The sequence below is a fragment of the Ailuropoda melanoleuca genome, chromosome 13, assembly GCF_002007445.2.
Source record: "Ailuropoda melanoleuca isolate Jingjing chromosome 13, ASM200744v2, whole genome shotgun sequence".
NCBI lineage: Eukaryota > Metazoa > Chordata > Mammalia > Carnivora > Ursidae > Ailuropoda > Ailuropoda melanoleuca.
Genome location: NC_048230.1, coordinates 65,755,711 through 65,776,611, shown reverse-complemented (window position 1 = coordinate 65,776,611; position 20,901 = coordinate 65,755,711). Strand labels below are relative to the sequence as shown.

Below are 20,901 nucleotides of genomic sequence, written 5' to 3'. Positions count from 1 at the left end.
GGCTCCTTGGCTGGGAGCCTGCTTCTTCCTCTCCCTCTCCCCTGCTTGTGTTCCCTCTCTCGCTGGCTGTCTCTCTGTCACATAAATAAATAAAATCTTAAAAAAAAAAAAAAAAGAAGTAGGGGCATAAGTATGTTAGGGCTTGAGAGAATAGGGCAGGAATCAGAGGCTGCTTACACTAGCCAGAGAGACTGGGGAGAAGGAGCACTAAGTAGAGGATTTTGGCATGAATGTGCGGGTGACCTTTGGGAGCAGGTTCAAAAGAGTGTTAAAGTCAGGGACAGGAGTGTAAGGGGCTGGGGAGTGAATGGTTAATGAGAGGCAGTGAACATAAACTATACAGTTAGCAGTAAAGAGAAGAGTACAAAGTGGATAATAGCATGAGGAAATGTCCTAGCTAAGGCAAGGCAAAGCTAGTTTTTACTTTTTTTTTCCTTTTTTTTTTTTTAAACTCATAGATGCGAGGAATATGAACATGCTTAGAGGCTGAAAGGAAGGAAGCAGTGGAGAAGGGCCTGTGTCTGCTAACACTGTAAGGTGGGCTAGGAAAACGATAAGTAATTGAATAAGGCCCTGGAGGCAGTAAGGTCAAGAGTCTGAGTGATTGTGTCTAGAAAAACCTTATTCCTGGTAAGACAGGAGAGAGAGAGCAGGTGGGGGTTCAGAGACATTTGAAGGTGGAAAGGAGGGAAACTGAAGGAGCTCATGTAAATTTTAATTTTAGTTCTTAGCAATGAAATAGGGAATAAAATATGGCTCATAAAATTGCCAGGCAGCTCAGCCCAGGTTAAATAGAATTGTCTGTAGTGAAATTACTTAACTTACTGTGCTTTCTTCTTCAAAAGTCCTTGGGATCTGGAGGTATTAAGTAAAAAATTTGAGTGGTGTGGAGATTGATAGGGGAAAGAATATGGAAGAATAAAAAAACATGGCCATTTATATATTTAGAAGAGAGGTATTAAGATGTTAGATTTGGGGGTTAGGCTTGGTGGGGAAATAGATGAAGCTGAGCTATACCGGCCTGGGACGACATGAGGAGGGATTGAGTGCTGGGAAAGCACAGCTTGGGAAGTGAAGGTGTGGGAGAGCTGCAGGAGGGGGCTTGTGGTTGGAGAAGGGAATCTCATCATTGTAGCTCTTTAAAGTACAGCTTACCTGAGGTACAGAGTGTGCTCATGGATGGCCAAAGTTGTGAAGGTTGAGGAAGTTATAGAAATAAAAGCCAGGCTATTGGAAGGATCATTGCTCACCACAGAGGATTGAGTTTAAACTAGGTTTGATCAGAAGGGAAGCTGGGGTCAGGGAGAGTCTCCGAATCCAGTGGAGTAATCCATAGGGACGAGAACTGTCAACATGAGCTGCAGGGTGAGGGTGGACAGTGATGAGGGAGAGCGGGTGAAAGCAACAACTCTGCCCCCTTTCTTGCCCATTTGAGGGGAAGCAGAGACAGAATGGTTTCATTTACAGCAAGGAGATGAAGGACATCATTGTTGATGCTACAGGGGAGTTTTTTGGGTATTTGTTTTAACCTTGAAACGTGTTTGCTTGGTTGCGTTCTCTATTGAATTGAAACTCAGTGTTGATCACTGAAAATTATCTGCATTTCCTTTGTTGCTTAAAGCTTTTTATTCTTAAATTAAGATTGATCCTATTACTTTTATGATAGTTCCAAAAAAATTAAATATTTGATTTATTTCAGTTAGAAGAGAGACATGAGAAATTAAGGAATGGCATGACCCAGCAGATTGCTTATGAAGTACATCTTGAAAAACAAAGTGAGGAAGAACTGCAGAAGAGAAGTTTTCCTGATCCAATTACAGATTGTAAGCCTCCACATCCTGCCCAGGAATTCCAAACAGCACGCCTCTTCCTTTCCCACTTTGGATTTTTGTCCTTAGAAGCATTGAAGGTAATTTTCCTAAACCTCTATATGAGTAAATATATTCATAAATTAACATGGATTTGATAACAGCTAAAACATTTTTATGAGGACAGAAGGAATTAAATAAATAAATCTTACCCTGTATGCAAGTAAATGAAATTCTGTGGTGCTGTAGTTTTTACTCTGCAAGTCCAAGACCATTTGTCTCATGAATCCTTCCGTCTTGGGGGGACAATCCCCCTGTCTGAGAGGGCTGCTTTGGTAATATACCTAGCTCTGAAAGTCCCTAAGTAGTGCAGGGCCCATATCACATGTATAAAGGAAATCTTCAGATAATTAGAATAAGAATGTTAAAAATCTTCTCCTATCAACATTTATGACCGAAGGCATAGGCTACAGTGGGCTCTGCTCTTCCATGCCACTCTTAAAAAGTAACAAGTATTTGTGAGCCGAGAACTTCATATGTTGTGCAGGTTCTAAGGTCAGATTGGCTGGGTGTATGTCCTGGTGCCAGTGCTTGCCAGCCGTGTGGTCTTGGGCAGTTGTCCGACGTCTCCGAGTCTTAGCCTCGTCATCTGAAACGCAGACAATAAAAGTACCCACGTCGCTGTGACTTTGTGAGACTGTGTGAGACACTCATGCAGTACCTAGTACACAGCCACCAGCCTGGACGGTGAATACTGCCATGCTTTTTTTTTTTTTTTTTTTAAGTTGGCTCCACACCCAGTGTGGGGCTTGAACTCACAGCCCTGAGATCAAGGGTTGCACACTCTATTGACTGAACCAGCCAGGGCCCAGATATTGCCATTATTCTTTTTTTTTTTTTTTCTTTAAAGATTTTTTTTTATTTATTTGAAAAAGAGCACAAGCGGGGGATGGAGAGGTGCAGAGGGAGAGGGAGAAGCAGACTCCTCACTGAGCAGGGAGCCCAGACATGGGGCTTGATCCCAGGACTGTGAGATTATGACCTGAGCCAAAGGCAGATGCTTAACCGACTGAGCCACACAGGCACCCCTATTGCCATTATTCTTAATTCCATTATCCTTTAAACAGTTTTACAAGAAAGTGATACTATCCCTATTTTACAGATGTGGAAACAGGCTCAAAAATATGAAATAGCTTGCCCGAGGTAGATTTGGGGTTTGTACTAAGAGCTTTTTGTTTTGAAAAGCACAATGGACGTGTGCCAGGCAAGAAGTTGCTCATTGCACAAGTTGTCCCCTGCCCTCACTCCCTAGCAGCTACTTGGTTAAAGGCCAAAGGTTAACTTTTTAGGAAAGCAGGGGCAACATTGCTGGTTTTGGGTTTCAGCACATTGATGGAAAATGTTCTGTGTTGTAGAAGAGTGAGTTGGTGATGGAGAGTATGAACACTACTCTGGGCTCGCACAAGTAGGGGGAGGGGCACAGGGAAAGGGAGAGGAAGAATCTCAAGCAGGCTCCAGCACAGAGCCCAATGTGGGGCTCAGTCTCACAATCCTGAGATCATGACCTGAGCCGAAATCGAGTTGGCTGCTTAACCAACTGAGCCACGCAGGCACCCTCCGTGAAATTTTTTATTTTTTTCTGGAAAGCGTGATATATTACAGAGAAAATAGGATCCAAAATTATATACATAGTATGATCTCAATTGTCTTTGACAAAAAAAGACAATTGTAGTATACAAGAATGTTAAATAGCTTTTCTAGTTTAGGATAATGGTTGTGCTTACTCCTGCCACTTTAAAATTTTTTTACTTAATATTTATCAAACTATGAGAAAGTATTGCTTTTATAATTAGAATAGTAAAAAGAGATAATAATTTCTCCTTTCTTCCTTTGGTGGTAGGAACCTGCAAATAGTCGCCTACCTCCTCACCTCATTGCACTTGACTCCACGATACCTGGATTTTTTGATGACATTGGGTATCTGGATCTCTTGCCATGTCGTCCCTTTGACACAGTTTTTATTTTCTATATGAAACCAGGTCAGAAGACAAACCAGGAGGTAAGATTTCTGAATTTTGGGGATAACTTTTTATGCTATAAATGTTAACAATTTTTATTTGGCTTGTGTTTATCCATAGTAGGAGGTAGGTTATACTTGATGCTTAAAGATTTGTGAACCAGTTCAGAATGGAATTAATGAAAATTGTGATGCCCAGAGTCCTAAGTCTTTTGATTCTCAAAAGAACATGATTCAGAGAGGAGCCATAGTGTTTCTTTCTTCCCCTTAAAGAATTCAGATTGATAGGACAAAAGAAACTGAAATACAGAAGGTTAACCACAAAAAGCTAAAGCTAGGCTCGATTGCTTAAGAAGATGAAAAACAGCGACAGATATTTACTGAACATCTTTGTGACTCACCGTGCCTGGGTGTAGAAGTGAGTAAAAGTCTTTCCTCTCAAGGAGCTCACATTCCAGGTAATTTCACAAGCAAGTAATTTCAGTCGAGGCATGTATAGCGTATGGTGGGGAAAAGAACACCCGAAATAAAGGACAGAAGCGGAAGACTTAAGTTAAAACTTAAGTTAAAGAAGACTTAAGTTGGTCCTTGTATCAGAGAGAGTAGGAGAAGGATGAAGAAAAATACAAGATAAGGGATAATGGGAAAAAGAGTAAATGACAAGGGATTTGACGTGTCTGTTGGAAATGAATAGTTGAAACATGGAGTAGGCAGGCAGTTACCAACTTTTGACTAGGAAAGGGCTAAAGGAAGATTTATCAAATACAGTATTAGTTGTGTAGGGCACTACGACTACATGATCTTGGAATTTTACTGTAATCCTTGTAACACTGTTAGCTGAACAATGTTACAAATTGAACACACCTTAAGAAATTTATCAAATGTTTATTTCTTTTAGAAGCACTATTTCAAATAATTGGTGAATTAGTAGAAAATGAGGTTGATTTGTGAAAAAGTTCTTCTCATCTCATGCTATTGATTCAATAAATATTTATTGAGTGTCCACTATCAGTTAGGTGCCAGGGTTATAATGGTGAACAAGATCTACAAGTTATCTGACATCCCAGAACTACTGTCTAAAGGGGAAGACAGATGACTAAATAAACAACCATAGTAAAGTGTGCATGTTATAGGAGCCAACCACAGGAAGACCTAACCTTGTTTGGAGGCTAGGAGGAGACGACATTTTAGCTGGTGTCTGTGGTTACATTAAGAGTAGGTAAAAAGGTAGCAGCAGGTTGTTACTAACAAAGTCATAGTATGTGTAATGGCCCTGGAGGTAAGAGAGCATTCCATCTTAACAAAATTCACTGTGGAGTCCAGTATACTTGGAGCTTGGGAGAATGTGAGCTTATGCCAGCTGGAGGTGAAACTAGTAGACTCCAGAGGTTTGAAAGAACTTCAGAATGGGGTCGACTGCAGGGGTTGGGGATTTGTTTGGAAGAAGTCTCAAGCATGGTTCGTATGACAATAATAGGGCCGTTTTTCTTCCTGTGAAAGAAGACACAAACTATTGAGGTAGCTCTTAAACTAACTCAGTTTCCTTAGCTTTCTAGGGACTGAGAGTGATTAGAGCATTGCACAGTCTGCAGCCTCCTGTAGATGTCTGAGCCCCACCTTCCCTAGCCGCAGGGGAGCTTTAGATTAATTTCTGGCTGCCAGTCAGTGGCCTGCAGGTTGGATTTGACTCATCTATTGTGTCTTGACTAACTTTTCAGAAATTTTTTATTTAAAACTTGCACTTCTGAATAAAAATTTTAGTTGAAAGAAAACTGGAAGTGGCTGTCAAATCAGTTTGCTGACACAGGACTGTGAAGGGCTATGGGTGAACTAGCTAAGTGTGCTTCTAACGAGAAGTGTTTAAGACATGATGGCCTGGCAATTTTTGCCCAGTGGATTGACAGGTAATCGAGGGAACACCCTGTATTTTGATTTGATCAGGCCTCTGTATGGTCTTGAGATAGATTAGCATTGATGAACTACATCTGTGACTTATGGACCAACTCCATCACTGTCATTTGGAGAGTTTTAAAAACTCCAGGATTCCAGGATCCTACTTCTGATGCTGTATAGAAGGTCTGCAGTGATCTAAGAGAATCTCATATTTAAGAAATTGCCTAGGTGGCAGATTTATGTTTCCCAAGAACCTATTGATTCATGTTTCTGTAGAATCAATGTCAGCTCACTCCTCTCTGAATTCAGGAATGCCTCAAATCTCTGTATGCTGATCTTGAGTGCTATCAACAGTGATATCTATTGCTGTATTCAGTGTCAGGTGATCCTTATACCCTTTTGTTTTGTGTTATATGATTTGTTTATGTGTTTTATAGATGCCATTCATACTGCATACTTTTAATATTATTACAGATATTAAATTATAAGTCGAATGATCTTAGATTAAGACCTATAGATCAGATAAATCACTTAATAATTTTAGTCATTTATTCTCTCAAGGGAAATAACATTTAATACAAAATTTAATAAAAGTAAAATAAATGTTTTATAATTATATTAAATAAAAAGTTTAATGAAATGTTCGAGAAAAAATATTCCCTTGGTGATTTTGATACATTCCCCCCTTTTTCATTTATGGTTTGTAGAGGAGTTCTCATTTTCCTTCCCTTAGCATAGGGTTTTCAACAGCAGTACTATTGCTATTTTAGGCTAGATAATTCTTTGTTATGGGAGCTGTCCTATAAATAGGACATTTAGCAGCATCTTTGGCCTCTACTCACTAGATACCAGTAGCACCCCACAAGTTGTGATGACAGAAATGTCTTCAGACATTCCAGTTGCCCCCTGGAGGGGGAAATCACCCTCATGAGAACCATGGTTTTAGGGACTTTTCTTTTTGAGGCCAGTAAAAAGCCCAGGTATTAAATCTGGTATTTAGTGAAGAGGGGAGAATCTTCTGGTTACTTTTTTCTTCTGGAACGGCTGCATTCTCTTCTTTGGACTAAGGGGAGGGTGTTTTCTCACTTGTTTGTTAATTATACGTAATCATTATTGAATTTTTAATAGATTTGTACCTTTTATATCCTTTGTCATGATGTGTAATAAAATAGTCACATAGCTGTGTAATGTATCTCACTAACCAGACAGTAAAGTCTGTGAAGACAGGGACATAGCAGTTTTAATTTTTTTTAGTAAACACGTCTGGTTCAGTAATTCTTTTGCTAGAAGGGAAGCTAAAGTGCATTATCTCACTTAATCTTCCAACCATCATTATTATCCCTACTTTAGATTTGAAGACAATGAAACAGTAAGATTAAGAAACTTTCCCAAGGCCCAGCCAGGATTTGAACCGAAATCTGTCTGACTAGAAGCATCATTTTTAACTATAGGGATGTATTCCCAAGTTTATTCTGAGCTTAGACTTAATTTGTCAGATACTTCAAAGCTAACTGAGTTTTATGGAGATTTATTTTGATATGCTCTTTTGTTTCCTTCATTATAGCTGATGATTGGTATGTATTTCAGATTTTAAAGAATGTGGAATCTTCCAGAAATGTTCAGCCACATTTCCTAGAATTTTTGCTTTCCCTTGGCTGGTCAGTAGATGTGGGCAGACACCCTGGTTGGACTGGGCACGTTTCCACCAGTTGGTCTATTAACAGTTGCGACGATGGTGAAGGACCCGAACAAGGTAAAACTCATAATGGTCATTGTTTTTTCTTGTTTTGTTATTCTTGATTTTTCTCTCTCTACTATAAGTTTGTAGTCTTACTTTACAAAGAAACAAACAAATCAGAGGTATGTTAAAGAAAAGTTTTCTTCCCCTAATTTGAGTCCTCATAAGAGGCCACTTAACACTAGTTTGTATATTCTTTCAGATGTTTTCTGTGTAAATTTCAGGGGAAAAAATTACAGACAGATAAAGTTAGTTAATAGAAAATTCATGGCTTAAATATCACAAGGCTAATAAGTTCCCTTTTATATTGTGAGTAAACCACTTCTATTTTCTATAACAGTATTATAATAAATTGAAATTTATTTGCTAACAAGTGTGCTAACATATATGTTGTCCAATACAGTTTTCTATTAACAGGTGTGTTTTGTAGACTTTGTGGCTATCATTAAAGGTTGCATTCTTGAGATATTATATAAAAATCTTTGTAGTAAACAGCTGACTATCTTGGAGAGATTCATGCCCGTATCTACAAATCTTCCTGAGGAACTATAATCAGGATAATAAGTACCAGAGCAAGTATAAATTTAAACGTAAGACCTTTGCCCCACCTGGCTAATGCTCTTTGTTCTGAGGGCTCCTGAAGTCACTGGAGAGTTAATATTATCTCTGAAGTGGGTGATACCTGTGTGGAGTGCTTGGAATTATCAGAGTTGTTCTATCAACAAGATTGTACTCTCTCAAGGTTTCCCACTGAATACCATGGTGACTTGTGACCTGTCATTTTCACTAATTTCAGTCAAGGTTGAATCGAAGTATTTGGGAATATACTCTAATTTTAGTTTCCATATATCCTTTTTTTTTTTTTAAGATTTCATTTATTTATTTGACAGAGATAGAGACAGCTAGCGAGAGAGGGAACACAAGCAGGGGGAGTGGGAGAGGAAGAAGCAGGCTCATAGTGGAGGAGCCTGATGTGGGGCTCGATCCCATAACTCCGGGATCACACCCTGAGCCGAAGGCAGACACTTAAGCGCTGTGCCACCCAGGCGCCCCTAGTTTCCATATATCCTTTAATGTATGCTTGAGTATACTTAATTCCTGTAAGTAAATTGATAAAGGATATGCACATTTTTCAATTTGATAAATATATCATTGGATGCTTATGGTTGCAGTAATAGAAAACTTGACCCAAACTGGCTTATATTTTAAAAGTCATTTAATGTCTGATGTAAATGAAAATTCCAGAGGTTAGTGTACATTTTTGTTGTCATTTGATCAGCACCCCATTCTCTTTCTCTACACTTTTCCTGTAGCTCTGCTGTCGTATGTTGACTTTGTCCCTAGCCTGGATTTTCTCATAGTACAAAAAGGCCATTCCAGGCTTTAATTCACATACCAACCTTAGCCTGAAGAGGAGAGATTAGCTGGGTCTTAGAACCTCCCTGCACGTAGGTCCTTAGATACGCAGTGATTTGGCCACTCCAAACCTGTTGCCCTGGCAAGAGATGGAATGACCCTGGTAGAGAGCTATCGACCAGGTACAACCCATATGAAGGGTCAGTTCCACTCAGTTCACACAGGCTACAGAGTGGGGGAGGATGGAGTGGGTGTTCGAGCAGTAACCAAAGTGTCCACTACGGTAGATGCTATATGCCTTCCCGCTGCCTAAAGCAGGAGTTGGCAAAGTACAGCCCATCCTGTTTTTGCAAATAAAGTTTTATTGGAACTCAGCCACACCTGTCTATGTATTGTTTATGACTGCTTTTGTGCTACAGTGCAGCAGAGACCATGTGGCCTACAAAGCCTTATTTACTATCTGATCCTTTACAGAGAAAGTTTGTTAACCTCTGGTCTAAACTTCTGTTTGCCACATCCTCACCAACATTAGGTATCTTCCAATCTGTTAGCTGAGAAATTTTCTGTTTTTAATTGTGATTGAGTTTCAGCATTTTTTTGTATTTTTATTTCTCTCCTGAGAACTACTTGTTCATTTCCTCTTCCCAATTTTTTGTCAGGTTGTTGGTCTTTTATGTATTACCAGTAGGGCATTATGTTCATTCTAATTGAGAACTGTACTAGCTCTCAGGAACGTTACTTTTGTTCATTCATTCTTGCTGGCTTAGAGCAGATACTATTACTCAAAATGTACATTTTATGTTGTGTCACTGACCATTGGGGAAGGTAGAGCAGTAGAGACAGACCAGGGACAGAAATGCCTTGAAAGCAAGAGTACGAAACACGCAGACACCTGCCCTAACTCCTTTCAGAGGTCTGTGTGGTCATCTTCCTTTGGATTATTACCTCTTCCCAAAAAACTGTTTTCATAATCTGCCTCATACAGATGAGTTCAAGTCTCTGCTAATCAGAAGTAGCCTAATTTAGAGTAGTTTCTTAAGATTTTATCATTTAGTGTAAAGACATTTAATGAACATTTAAAGTTTATTTTTCTTACACACTCATTGGTTCTTGCTGGAAACATGCCTTCTGTTGATTACCATTTTATTAACTAGTTAAAATTTCATGAAGCTGGATGAAACTGATTTTTCTTGGAGCAGTAATGTAGTGTTTCTCATTCCTAGATGAAGCGATTTCCTCTGAAGACGTTGGGGCTAGCATTTTCAATGGACAGAAGAAGGTGCTGTATTATGCCGATGCCCTTACGGAAATAGCCTTTGTAGTTCCTTCTCCTGTGGAGTCCTTAAGTAAGAGCATTTTTTGTATGGTGCTGTTTTCAAATCTATTTTTGTATTCACTGGTTTGTGCAGTATTTTTGCGGTGGGAGAGATTCTGAAGTCCTCTAAGTTGTTTAACTTCTAAGACGTGATAGCATTTAGATTATGCCGAGGTATAGGATCTTAGCTCTTCTTAACTTTCTTAAGGACACTAGTTAAAGACAGGTAGACCTAACCTCTCATAATAATCTTTAAGTAGAGAAGTGGACCCACTTCAGCCTGTTTTTTCGTCTTTCTTTAATTAATCAGTACATAGAAGACTGGTTTTCCAGTTTATTCATTTTTTTCTCTATGAATGAGCCCCCACCTACTTGCCTGTTTCCATGTGAGAGCCTTATGTGGAACCCCAGAGAATCCTACAATTGGAAGATCTCTATAGTTGGAAGATAACATCTGGCTGATCTTCTGACACCAAGTAGGAGAAACTTCACAACCTTTTAGAAAAGGTGGCGAATTAATCCTGTTCTTCAAAGGATCGGGAGTGATTATTACTTCTCAGTCTGAACCCATAGTCTTATCTGGCCTAGAACCTTTGCTTCTTGCAAAGTAAGCCCATTTCTTTGTGCCTTACCAGGCAGTAGGTGGAAAATTTCACCTTCTTCATTGAGACCATCTGTAGGATGGGCTGCTATACATCATACTGTCATGGTTTCATCTCTAGGCTAATAACTTTTCTCGTGCCCTTGCTCTGGCAGCCTCCTGACCTTTGTACTTGGACCCTTGATTTCACACACTAGGCCCCCCACCCCTCTCTTATATTCTCAGGCCAGTTGTGTCCTTTCCTAGCAGTATCTCTAGCAGCTGTTTGCCTTCATGTCAAGGCTGTGATCTCCTACCCTAATTCCAGAAGCCAGGCCTCGTTTGTCCTCTGTGAGTTGAGTCCCTGCTTTGTCTCTACCCCAGCCTGTTTGCACCAACAGAGCTAGAGCCTTGTCCTCGTACTTTAGTTTCCACAGTTGGGTCTTCACCTCTTTTCATGAAACGTCCTGTGTGCTGACTGTGCTCCTGCTCCAACTCAGCCTCCTCCGATTTGTCTTTGTGTTTGTGTTTTCTGACTCTCTGTGTGCTTGGCTCCAACCAGATCCCTTCTTAATCACAGAGACTAGGTCCTCTTTAGCTTTGGGATGCCCCAGTGCCACTTGGTACTGTGCTACATGATTGAATATGTAATCAAAATAATTCAGAGAATAATAGATGGCTTATATTCTGCATCTGAAAAGTCAAAATATTTTCTAGTCTTACCTCAGTCATCCTGTAGCTCAGGAGCCTCCAAACTATGGCGCACAGGCCAAAATCAGACCACCAAGTACAGTTTTTACATGTTTTAGGGTTGTAAATAAAGTACAGAGAAGAGACCGACATAGCCAGCAAAGCCTAAAATATTTACCAACCCTTTACAGAAAAAGTTTACCAACCTTTTGTCTAGAGGCAGTGCTTCTCTTAAGTGACTTAGGTTAGACCATTAGCATAATTAAACACTTCTCTAAAGAAGTAGGAAATATAATTGATTTTTTTCTTTACTCTGTAGCTGATTCATTGGAAAGTAACATCTCGGACCAAGATAGTGATTCAAATATGGATCTTATGCCTGGAATTCTGAAACAGCCATCCCTGACACTTGAGCTTTTCCCTAATCACACAGACAATCTTAATTCCTCACAGCGGGTAAGTAACTTTGTTGATAAAGCTCTGAAAATTTGTTGTGCAATGGAAGTAATTATAGAATCATCCCTTTAATCAACCTTTTAACTGTAACCTAGAGAGCAATGATAGCAGTACTGATTCATTAGTATCTTAATTTTTTAAAATCAAATTCTCACAATTTTCTTTTTTTCAGCTTGCAACAAATGGGTCATTCTAAGACAGCCTCTATTGTTTTCCTTGATTTGGCCATTCTGGTACCATGCTTGAGTCTCTCACCCATTCCTTCTCAAGCCTGGGTTTATCCATTAAAGGTACAACAGTAATGGGGCGCCTGGGTGGCTCAGTTGGTTAAATGTCTGCCGTTGGCTCAGGTCATGGGATCAAGCCCCGTGTTGGGCTCCGTGCTCAGCAGGGAGTCTGCTTCTCCTTCTCCCTCTGCCCCTTCCCCTGCCCGCTCACATGTATGCTCCAGCTCTCTCTCTCAAATAAATAAATAAAACCTCAAAAAAAAAAAAAAAAGGTGCAATAGCAGCTGTATGTTCCACATCTTTAATCATGCAACATTCAACTTAAACAAGTCTGGTGTATACAAATGGTAGCACTTTGGAGACTAGCCCAGTGTGTGACTAGACATAATGAGTGAGGCACACAGCAGCCACCACAAGAAGGGAGCATTTTACTTCTATACTATTTTTCTTGCCATATGAGTAGATGTTATGTCTTTGTTTTTGTTTTCTCCTGTTACCTCTTCATCCTTACTGGAAAGTGGACAAGTGAGTGATAGGAGGGTATAGGATCATTTCATAAATATGGGAAGATTGATTTGTAACAAATAATAAGACAAAAGAAGTGCAAACTTGATTGAACCATTCTTTGATTTTACAGGATTTTAATTTGGCTCCTTCCCCATGAAAGCTGTTTTTAACATAAATAAAAATGACTCTTGAACAATAGGTTTAAACTATGTGGGTCCACTTATATGTGGATTTTTTAAAAAATAAATGCAGTACAGTGTTGTAAATGTATTTTCTCTTCCTTATGATTTTCTTAATAACATTTTATTTTCTCTAGTTTTACAGTACATAATACATCTAATATATAAAATATATATTAATCGACTATATTATTGGTAAGACTTCTCTTCAACAATAGGCTATTAGTAGTTAAATTTTTGGAGAATCAAAAACTAATTTAGGAAAAATAGTTGTTTAAGACTTTCTGAAGTAGACTCATATTGAAAATCAGAAGTTGCATATTTAAAAGGTTTCATAGAGTACAGTTTGGAGATGAACATGTCTGTGTAGGGTGGTAATATAGGATTTCAGCCAGATCTGATATTCAATGATTGTACTCATTTTCTGCATGTCAGTATGGCTATCCCTTAAAATCCAAAATCTTCAAAGCACCACGTTTTATTACTTATACTTTGCAGACTACTTACTAACCTTAAAAATAGGTCCTACTTTATCAGCAAAAATGGGTTTACTAGAGAATAGCAAAGAATTCCAATCGGGGACATGCAAACTATGGCAAAACTATTGGCAAATCCAGCAAATAGAGGAGAGGAACATTTTATGGAGAATGAGGAGGAAGTTGGGAGGGGTTGTTCTGAGTGGAAATCCATTGAAGGAAAGCAAGAGTTCAGGAGAAGAATGACTAACCAAGGTTTCTCATTGGCTGAGTTGCAGGGGATTTCTTGGCAGGAGATTGCATGTACATCTTTTCGTGGTGAGGCCTATAATTGACTATCCTTTCCTGTTGATGATTCTTCTTTTGGGGTCTGTAATGGGCAGTTCTTCATGTAATTGCTCTTGGGTGGTATGGCTCCTTTTTCTAGCCTCCCACTTTAGTGAGGTTTCCCTTTGTTAATTTTTACACTACTAAGTAAAAAGAGAAAAATATTACCTCAATAGATGCAGAAAAAGTAGTTGACGTAAAATTCAACATTCATTGATGACTTTCTGGAAACTGAATAGGAGAGAACTTTCTCAACCTGAGACAGAGCTCTGCTGGAAGCCTAGAGCTAAGATTATACTCTGCAGTATTGTTGACTGCTTTCACCCTGAGTAGAGGACAAAGCAATGATGTCTGCTCTCACCACTTGTATTCAACATGGAGTACTATGACAAGAAAAAGAATTAAAGTACATAAGGATTGGAAAGGAGAAGTAATACTGTGTTTGCAGATGACATGATCATATATGTAGAAACCCTGAGGAATCTTTTTGAAAGAATCTACTAGATCTACTGGGTGAGTTTATTAAGGTTATAGGAAAAAAGGCCATTGTGTTAGGCTGAATTCTAAGATGACCCACAGGGACTCTTGCCCCTGTATGATGTCCTCCCCTTGTGTGTGGGTAGAACCTGTGAATATGATGAGATATCCTGTGATTATGTTACATTATACAGTAAAAGGGATTTTGTGGATATAATTATTAAGGTTACTTTGAGTTAATCAAAAGGGAGATTACCCAGGTAGGCCTGGCCTAATCATTAAGAACCCCCCCCCTTTTTTTAAGATTTTATTTATTTGAGAGAGAAAGAGAGGGCATGAGTAGGGGGAAGGGCAGAGGGAGAAGCAACGGGAGCCCGATGCGGGGCTTGATCCTGGGACTACAGGATCATGACCTGAATTGAAGGCAGACTCTTAACCAACTGAGTCACCCAGGTGCCTCATAGGAGCCCTTTAAATCTAGGGCTGAAGTCAGAGATTCAAAGCTGATTAGAAGCCATGCTAAGAAAATGGTCTCTCAGTGTTGCTGATGTCTGCCACCAAGTTGGGGAAGATCTTTTAGTCACAGTCATTTTCTGTGACTGCCAGAACACAAACAGAAACAGAAATAAGAATCTAGGGAAATTGCCATGGTCTCTGTCATCTGCTGAACACAGGTATGTTTCTGTGCTAATAAAGCAGTTTTATTTTTTAAATTCAACTTAGATATGAGAGTCTCTCTTCTGTCCACATAGCTTTGTTTAGGGCTTTAGCACAAACTCTTCCCGGCTGCATGTCCTCGAAGTGGTGGTGCTCAGAGCACCAGTTTGCTAAAGGGGAGCCACAGAGTCCTAGCCCTTCAGAGAAACTTCAAGCCGATCAGATAGGCAGGGACACCAGAAGCAAACTGCATGATAGCAAAGACATAAGCAACTCTTCTTATCTTTCTGTTGGCAAGAAAAAGGTCTTTTTTTGGCTTAGATTGCAGTAGGAAACTTCTGGCCTAGAAATGAGAACTAGAAGTAACTTGCTGATGAGACATTTTAGAGATTAGGATCCCCAGGCAAACCAATGACATTGCTGTGATGAGGAAAGCATTCTGCTTGCTGACCATAGACAGATAGACTCAAATCCTTTGAAGTCCTCATTAAGACATTGCCTGCAAATTTTTTGAAGATTTTATTTACCCATTTATTTTAGAGAGAGTATGTGCTAGCAAGTGGAAGGGCAGAAGGAGAGGGAGAAAATCTCCAGCATACGTGGGGCTCGATCCCAGATCCCCAAGATCAGGACCTGAGCTGAAACCAAGAGCCGGACGCGCAACCGACTGAGCCACCCGGGCACCCCGCCCACAAGTTTTATTTTTATTAATGTAAATTATAATTGGTCCGTATTCCTTATCTTCTTTTCTTTGAGAATTTAAGACCTTCATTTCTTTGTTCTAGGTTGAGACTTGATAAACAGGAGTCAAAGAAGAGCTTTTTTGCAAATATATTTCACTTTTTTCCTGACGTGATTTCCCATGACCTGATACTTAAATCACTGGGCAGCTTGATAAATATGTGGTTGGGTAGTTTTATTAAGCCGCTTCTTTTTTTTCCCTCCCCCTTCTCCTTTTCTGCTTTTCTCTACCTCATATAGCTTAGTCCCAGTTCCAGAATGAAGAAGCTGCCTCAGGGTCGCCCTGTGCCTCCCCTTGGACCTGAGACAAGAGTTTCTGTAGTCTGGGTGGAGCGCTATGATGATATAGGTACTGTGTAAGGACTTTGTCCATAAGTAAAATTATTGTAGAATGACAATGACTTGCTGAATGTCTAGGGAGAGGCAGCACAGATGTGGTATGGCGGCCAGAAGCTGGGGCTGGAGCTCAGCAAGCCTGGGTTGGCATCCTGGCTCCATCCCTCACTCAATTTCTTTAAGCCTCAGATTACTCATCTGTTAAATGGAGACACTCATGGCGCCTCCTAGTTATGATGATTTGATGAGACTAATGGATGTAAGTGGATATAAAACTTAGCTATTCTTGATATCACACTGAATGGCTTGTTGCGAGTCAGTCCCACTCCACGTAGTTCATCCCAAGACCTCTGGAAGGGGGAACACTTCCCTCACCTCTGCATGAACCTTACTGTCTCATTCTGGTGTAAAGATTAATTTATCCTTAGGAATTCTGCCATGGATAAGTTTCTCATGATTTTTATGTAAGCAACATAAGAGCATTAGAAATGCATACTTAGCCTAGAATCTCATCCAGCTCAGGGTTTGTGGAAGAGTGTGATCATTGCTTTCCAACAAAGCCCTCAAAGACCACAGATCATGTTTTATAAACACTCAGCTTTAGATGAACTTAGCGAAAATTTATCTTGAGGGAGATTTCTTTTTGATGAGGAATGGTTAGGATTATGTATTTCAGGATACCACAATCCATGTATTTATTGCACACTTGTATAAAGAGATTAGGAAATTAGGTTTCATACTGTTTATTTTAGAAATATGACGGAGATATTAATTGTAATGCTGTTACTTTCTTCCAGAAAACTTTCCCCTCTCAGACCTGCTGACAGAGATCAGTACTGGTGTGGAAACAACTGCAAACAGTAGCACTTCTCTGAGGTACACTCTATATTGGCCTGAGGCTCACCAGCATGTCTTTAAGTATAAAGAAACCGTTCATTACAATGTCAGTTGTGATTTCATAAAGACGTAAGGAAACAAAAGGGATGAAGGCAATAGGAAATAAACATGGGGGAAAAAATCAAAGAAGTTGATAGATACGTGTACAAGGCGATAAGTTAACGAGCGTTTTTAAGTGGCATAGTTAATTGCTCTTTTATCTGCAGCAGAGAGAAAAATGAATAGGTGGAAGCGGTTAAGTATTGAAGACTATAATAACAGACTGGCAATACTAGATAGAAATAATAGAGTTAAATTGGTCAAAACATTCTGGATGGTTAAAATGTCCTAATTAAATAAGCTATTTAATGGAAAAATATTTCTAAGTAAAATATAATAGTAACTTTATCATAGTAGTAAGATTCCTATTTTAGCTGCCCATGCACGAAAAGGATAAAAGGGGATAATTGAATTCTAAGATTAAGAACAATGTATCTATATAGGCTTTATAGTTTCAAGGCTTTTTGCTTGCTTCCTTTTGGTTTAAACAAGTATTTTAAAACAATTCACAAGAGGTGTCATTATCATCTCTGTTTTACAAAAGGAATAAAATAGGCTGATAGAAGTTTTTCTTCAGTATCACACATTCAGTAAATGTTAAAAGAGAAAGTGATCTGAACTTAAACTTCCGACCCCAGATGCCAACTTCATGTCGTACATCAGAGAGCTACCCTTGATGTCAAGCTACATGATCTGATTTGTATTGCATGTAAGATGAATTTGTTCTTAACATCATTAGATTATTGTCATAGAATTGAAGTGAGGTAAAGATAGTTTATTTTAACATTTTTAAGTTTCCAGAAAGGACAAGTCATTCTTTTTTTTTTTTTTAGATACAGTCATTTATCACCTTTGCTAAGGAGGACATTTGCAGCTGACTAATGGGCCTCCCAACTTCTTCCCCCCACCCCTGCACAAAAATTACATTAGAGATTACCATAATGGGGCCTCAACTATATCCCCACTTGTGCTCTGAGATCCCAGGGTTAACTCTGGTGGCATTCCCTGCTCTCTGGCCATCCCCACATTTGTTCCCTATAAGAAGGAGGAACTAAGTGAAAGTCCCATCACTGGTGCTGGAGTCATAGCTCCCTGCCAGAGATTCCTCTGCCTTTGCTTCCACCCTGTGTCCCTAGAGGTTTTAAAACACATTTTTTAGCCCCTTTTTTGTCAGTTCAAAAAGCCCAACCCCAGTGATGGGCCTTTTGGGCCAGGTGGGTGTGGGGATGGGGGGGTTGGGTGCAGCAACATGGGCTCCCAGAAGGAGGATTCTGAGCAGACTAACACGTTGGCTCTTATCAGACTACATCAAGCCTGGCATCAAGTGTCCTTAATTTTCTTATATTACACATGGAGGCCTTTCAACTTTTATATGTTTGGGGTAAAAAGAGTTTTCTTTTCTTTTCTTAAGATCTACCACTCTTGAAAAAGAAGTTCCTGTCATCTTTATCCACCCTTTAAACACTGGATTATTCCGGATAAAAATTCAAGGAGCCACTGGAAAATTTAACATGGTCATCCCGCTTGTGGATGGGATGATTGTCAGCAGGCGAGCACTTGGTAAGGTCTTCATGTATGGCCAAAGAGTTAAGGTTTCTCTCGTTTATTTATTTGTTTGTTTAAACACTTTTATGAACCAGGAAGAAGTAGAAATAAGGAAATGGTGATATTACTTAATAGATGCCACATGTAGAAAATGCTATGGTTTGGGGCGCCTGGGTCGTCAGTTGGTTAAGCATCTGCCTTCGGCTCAGATCTTGATCTCAGGGTCCTGGGATCAAGTCCTGCATCAGGCTTCCTGCTCAGCGGGGAGTCTGCATCTCCCTCTCCTCCCTCCTGCTCGTTCTCTCTCTCTGTCTCTCACTCACTCTCTCTTAAATAAATAAAATCTAAAAAAAAAGAAAGAAAAAGGTAATGCTATGGTTCTTGTTAAATAAGAAGCATGTTTTGTTCTGTTTTAATTGTGCTTCATCTACTTAAGTACATGTAGAACTGCAATTCACAAACTTCCGCACACTTCCTGGAAAATCAGATAGCTGTTTATAATCCAGGGCAGGAAAATGGGTTGTCGGACCAGATTTACTTCGGTTTTCCCTTCGCATATATTTCTTCTAGCAGTTTTGTCTTAGTAGAATGTTGTCTGTCTCTCCAGGGATGGGGAGTTTTGCAAATGGAATGAAGTAGGTTTGACTTTGCAGAGTGTAGTTCACTTGAATACTGGTAGTTCACCTAGATGGCTAGTTATTCACGTTGACTTCAATACCCTCTGTTTTCAAGGTTTTCTGGTGAGGCAGACTGTAATTAATATTTGTAGAAGAAAGAGACTGGAGAGTGACTCCTACAGTCCACCACATGTCCGCCGGAAACAGAAAATCACAGACATCGTCAACAAGTACCGGAACAAGCAGCTGGAGCCAGAGTTTTATACTTCACTTTTCCAGGAGGTTGGACTCAAGAACTGCACTTCTTAGACACGGTCTGTCTAGGACTCTTGAACTCCAGTTTGGGGCTATGATATCAGAGCAAAACAGTTTGATAGGTGATCACTGTAAAAAGAAAAACAAATCACTCCCCAAGAGCTTACTGTTTAATCACCAGAATAGAAGAAACACATTATAAACCCATTTGATAGAAGACTTTCGGCTTTCTAGTGAAATGGGCTCCCAGACACAATCATATTCCTGCTGGTAATGATGATATACATTTTAGCCATAAACTTTCTTTTAAAAGTGACAATTTTAGTTAAATATAAGCCTTTTGAGGAGAAAGGCTTTATGCATCTCAGTTAAACACGTGCATTGGTAGTATCAAATTTGCAAATTAGAAGTTGAAGATAGTTTTATACTTCACTTTTTAGGAGGTTATGTTCAGAATTAAAATCTGTCTCAGAATCTTCCAGGACATTTAAAGACTCATGCTGATGATAGCATGGAGGAGAAGGGAAGAAATCTCAGCTTTCTGCTCACTTGTAAGTCCATTTGTCGTCCAGCTGTCCAACTGACAGAAATGAGCATAAATGTGTTTTGTTTAGATAAGAAGCCTGACATTAAAATATTTCATGTTTCCTCTCCACATTTCACAAAGTTATCGTCCTCATTACTGCACAGATCAATCTGAAGGCCTCCGTTTCTGGGCAGCCCAGGAGCAGATCTACAATGGAGGCGTGGCCCTGTCCTTTCGCAGGGACACAAGTGGCGTTTGTGGGGTTAAAAGTTGTGGGACAGCAGAGATGCCTCAACTCTCTCCATTGCTGTGTGGCTTGGGGACATGATGATAGGCTAAGCATTCGTAATTCCATGGTAATCTCTTGGTTACATTTTGAGAAATGTAAATTCACAACAAGGGTTGAACATTATTGGTTTCATCCATTGTCTCTTACTTCAGGACCAAGCAGGAGACTGCAGTAGTTTGTGAAGGAGTCTAATTTGGGTTCAGGAAATAGCCTCTCAGCGCTNACAAGGGTTGAACATTATTGGTTTCATCCATTGTCTCTTACTTCAGGACCAAGCAGGAGACTGCAGTAGTTTTGTGAAGGAGTCTAATTTGGGTTCAGGAAATAGCCTCTCAGCGCCACTAACTCAGATCTCTCCCAGAGAGCTACTGGATTTCGTCATAATTGACCAATGTTAATGACCACCCCGTAGGGTGGCTGCTGTTAGAAATAGCTGTTGGGGTCATGTGTTCTGGACTTTTGCCAGCTGAAGGCACAACAGATCCCTGCCCGGGTTTTGGAAATACTTCTGTTACCTCACTGCTACTTTTCTGCCAGGGATAAATGTTTTGAGGTGGCCTGACCCAGAACAACCTTCCAAGGATTCCTGTTACAGTGCTAGAGTATACACTGCTCATTTCTCCTATTCTTCTATGCTTTCTTCCTTATTAAGATTATTTTATGTTAAGAAAATAAGTGATATTTGAAGTCCAAAGAGGAATGCTCATGGCTGTGTTAAGGGTGGTTTCCCACGTGAACTCTGGTGTCAGTAGACTCTGTAGGTCGGGGCCGCAGTGGTGTGTTTGGTTTGATGTTTGGGGAGTTCATTCGAGGGTGCAGGATAATGTAGGGCCTAGTTCCCTGTGCAGATGTTTCTATTCCAAAAGTATGTATTTTGTCATCTCTGGGCAAGAAATGTGGATATCATAGCAGCTCTTGGTCTTAAGTTTGCTGTACCTGTTTCTTCATGTTTG

At 39.8% G+C, this 20,901-nt stretch overlaps 1 protein-coding gene across 3 annotated transcripts in view; it reads left to right on the top strand.

Moving 5' to 3' along the window:
* RALGAPB (Ral GTPase activating protein non-catalytic subunit beta) overlaps positions 1-20,164 on the top strand; it is a 76,630-nt gene extending 56,466 nt beyond the window's left edge. For all 3 annotated transcript variants that reach the window (XM_011219609.3, XM_002915147.4, XM_034641760.1), the window contains exons 22-30: positions 1,700-1,909; positions 3,709-3,867; positions 7,306-7,471; positions 10,036-10,158; positions 11,717-11,853; positions 15,685-15,793; positions 16,578-16,656; positions 18,128-18,276; positions 18,994-20,164. In XM_011219609.3, the coding sequence (XP_011217911.2) occupies positions 1,700-1,909; positions 3,709-3,867; positions 7,306-7,471; positions 10,036-10,158; positions 11,717-11,853; positions 15,685-15,793; positions 16,578-16,656; positions 18,128-18,276; positions 18,994-19,187 (1,326 nt within the window). In that variant the 3' untranslated portion in view covers positions 19,188-20,164. The remainder of the gene's footprint in view (positions 1-1,699; positions 1,910-3,708; positions 3,868-7,305; positions 7,472-10,035; positions 10,159-11,716; positions 11,854-15,684; positions 15,794-16,577; positions 16,657-18,127; positions 18,277-18,993) is intronic.
* The last annotated feature ends 737 nt before the right edge of the window (positions 20,165-20,901 follow it).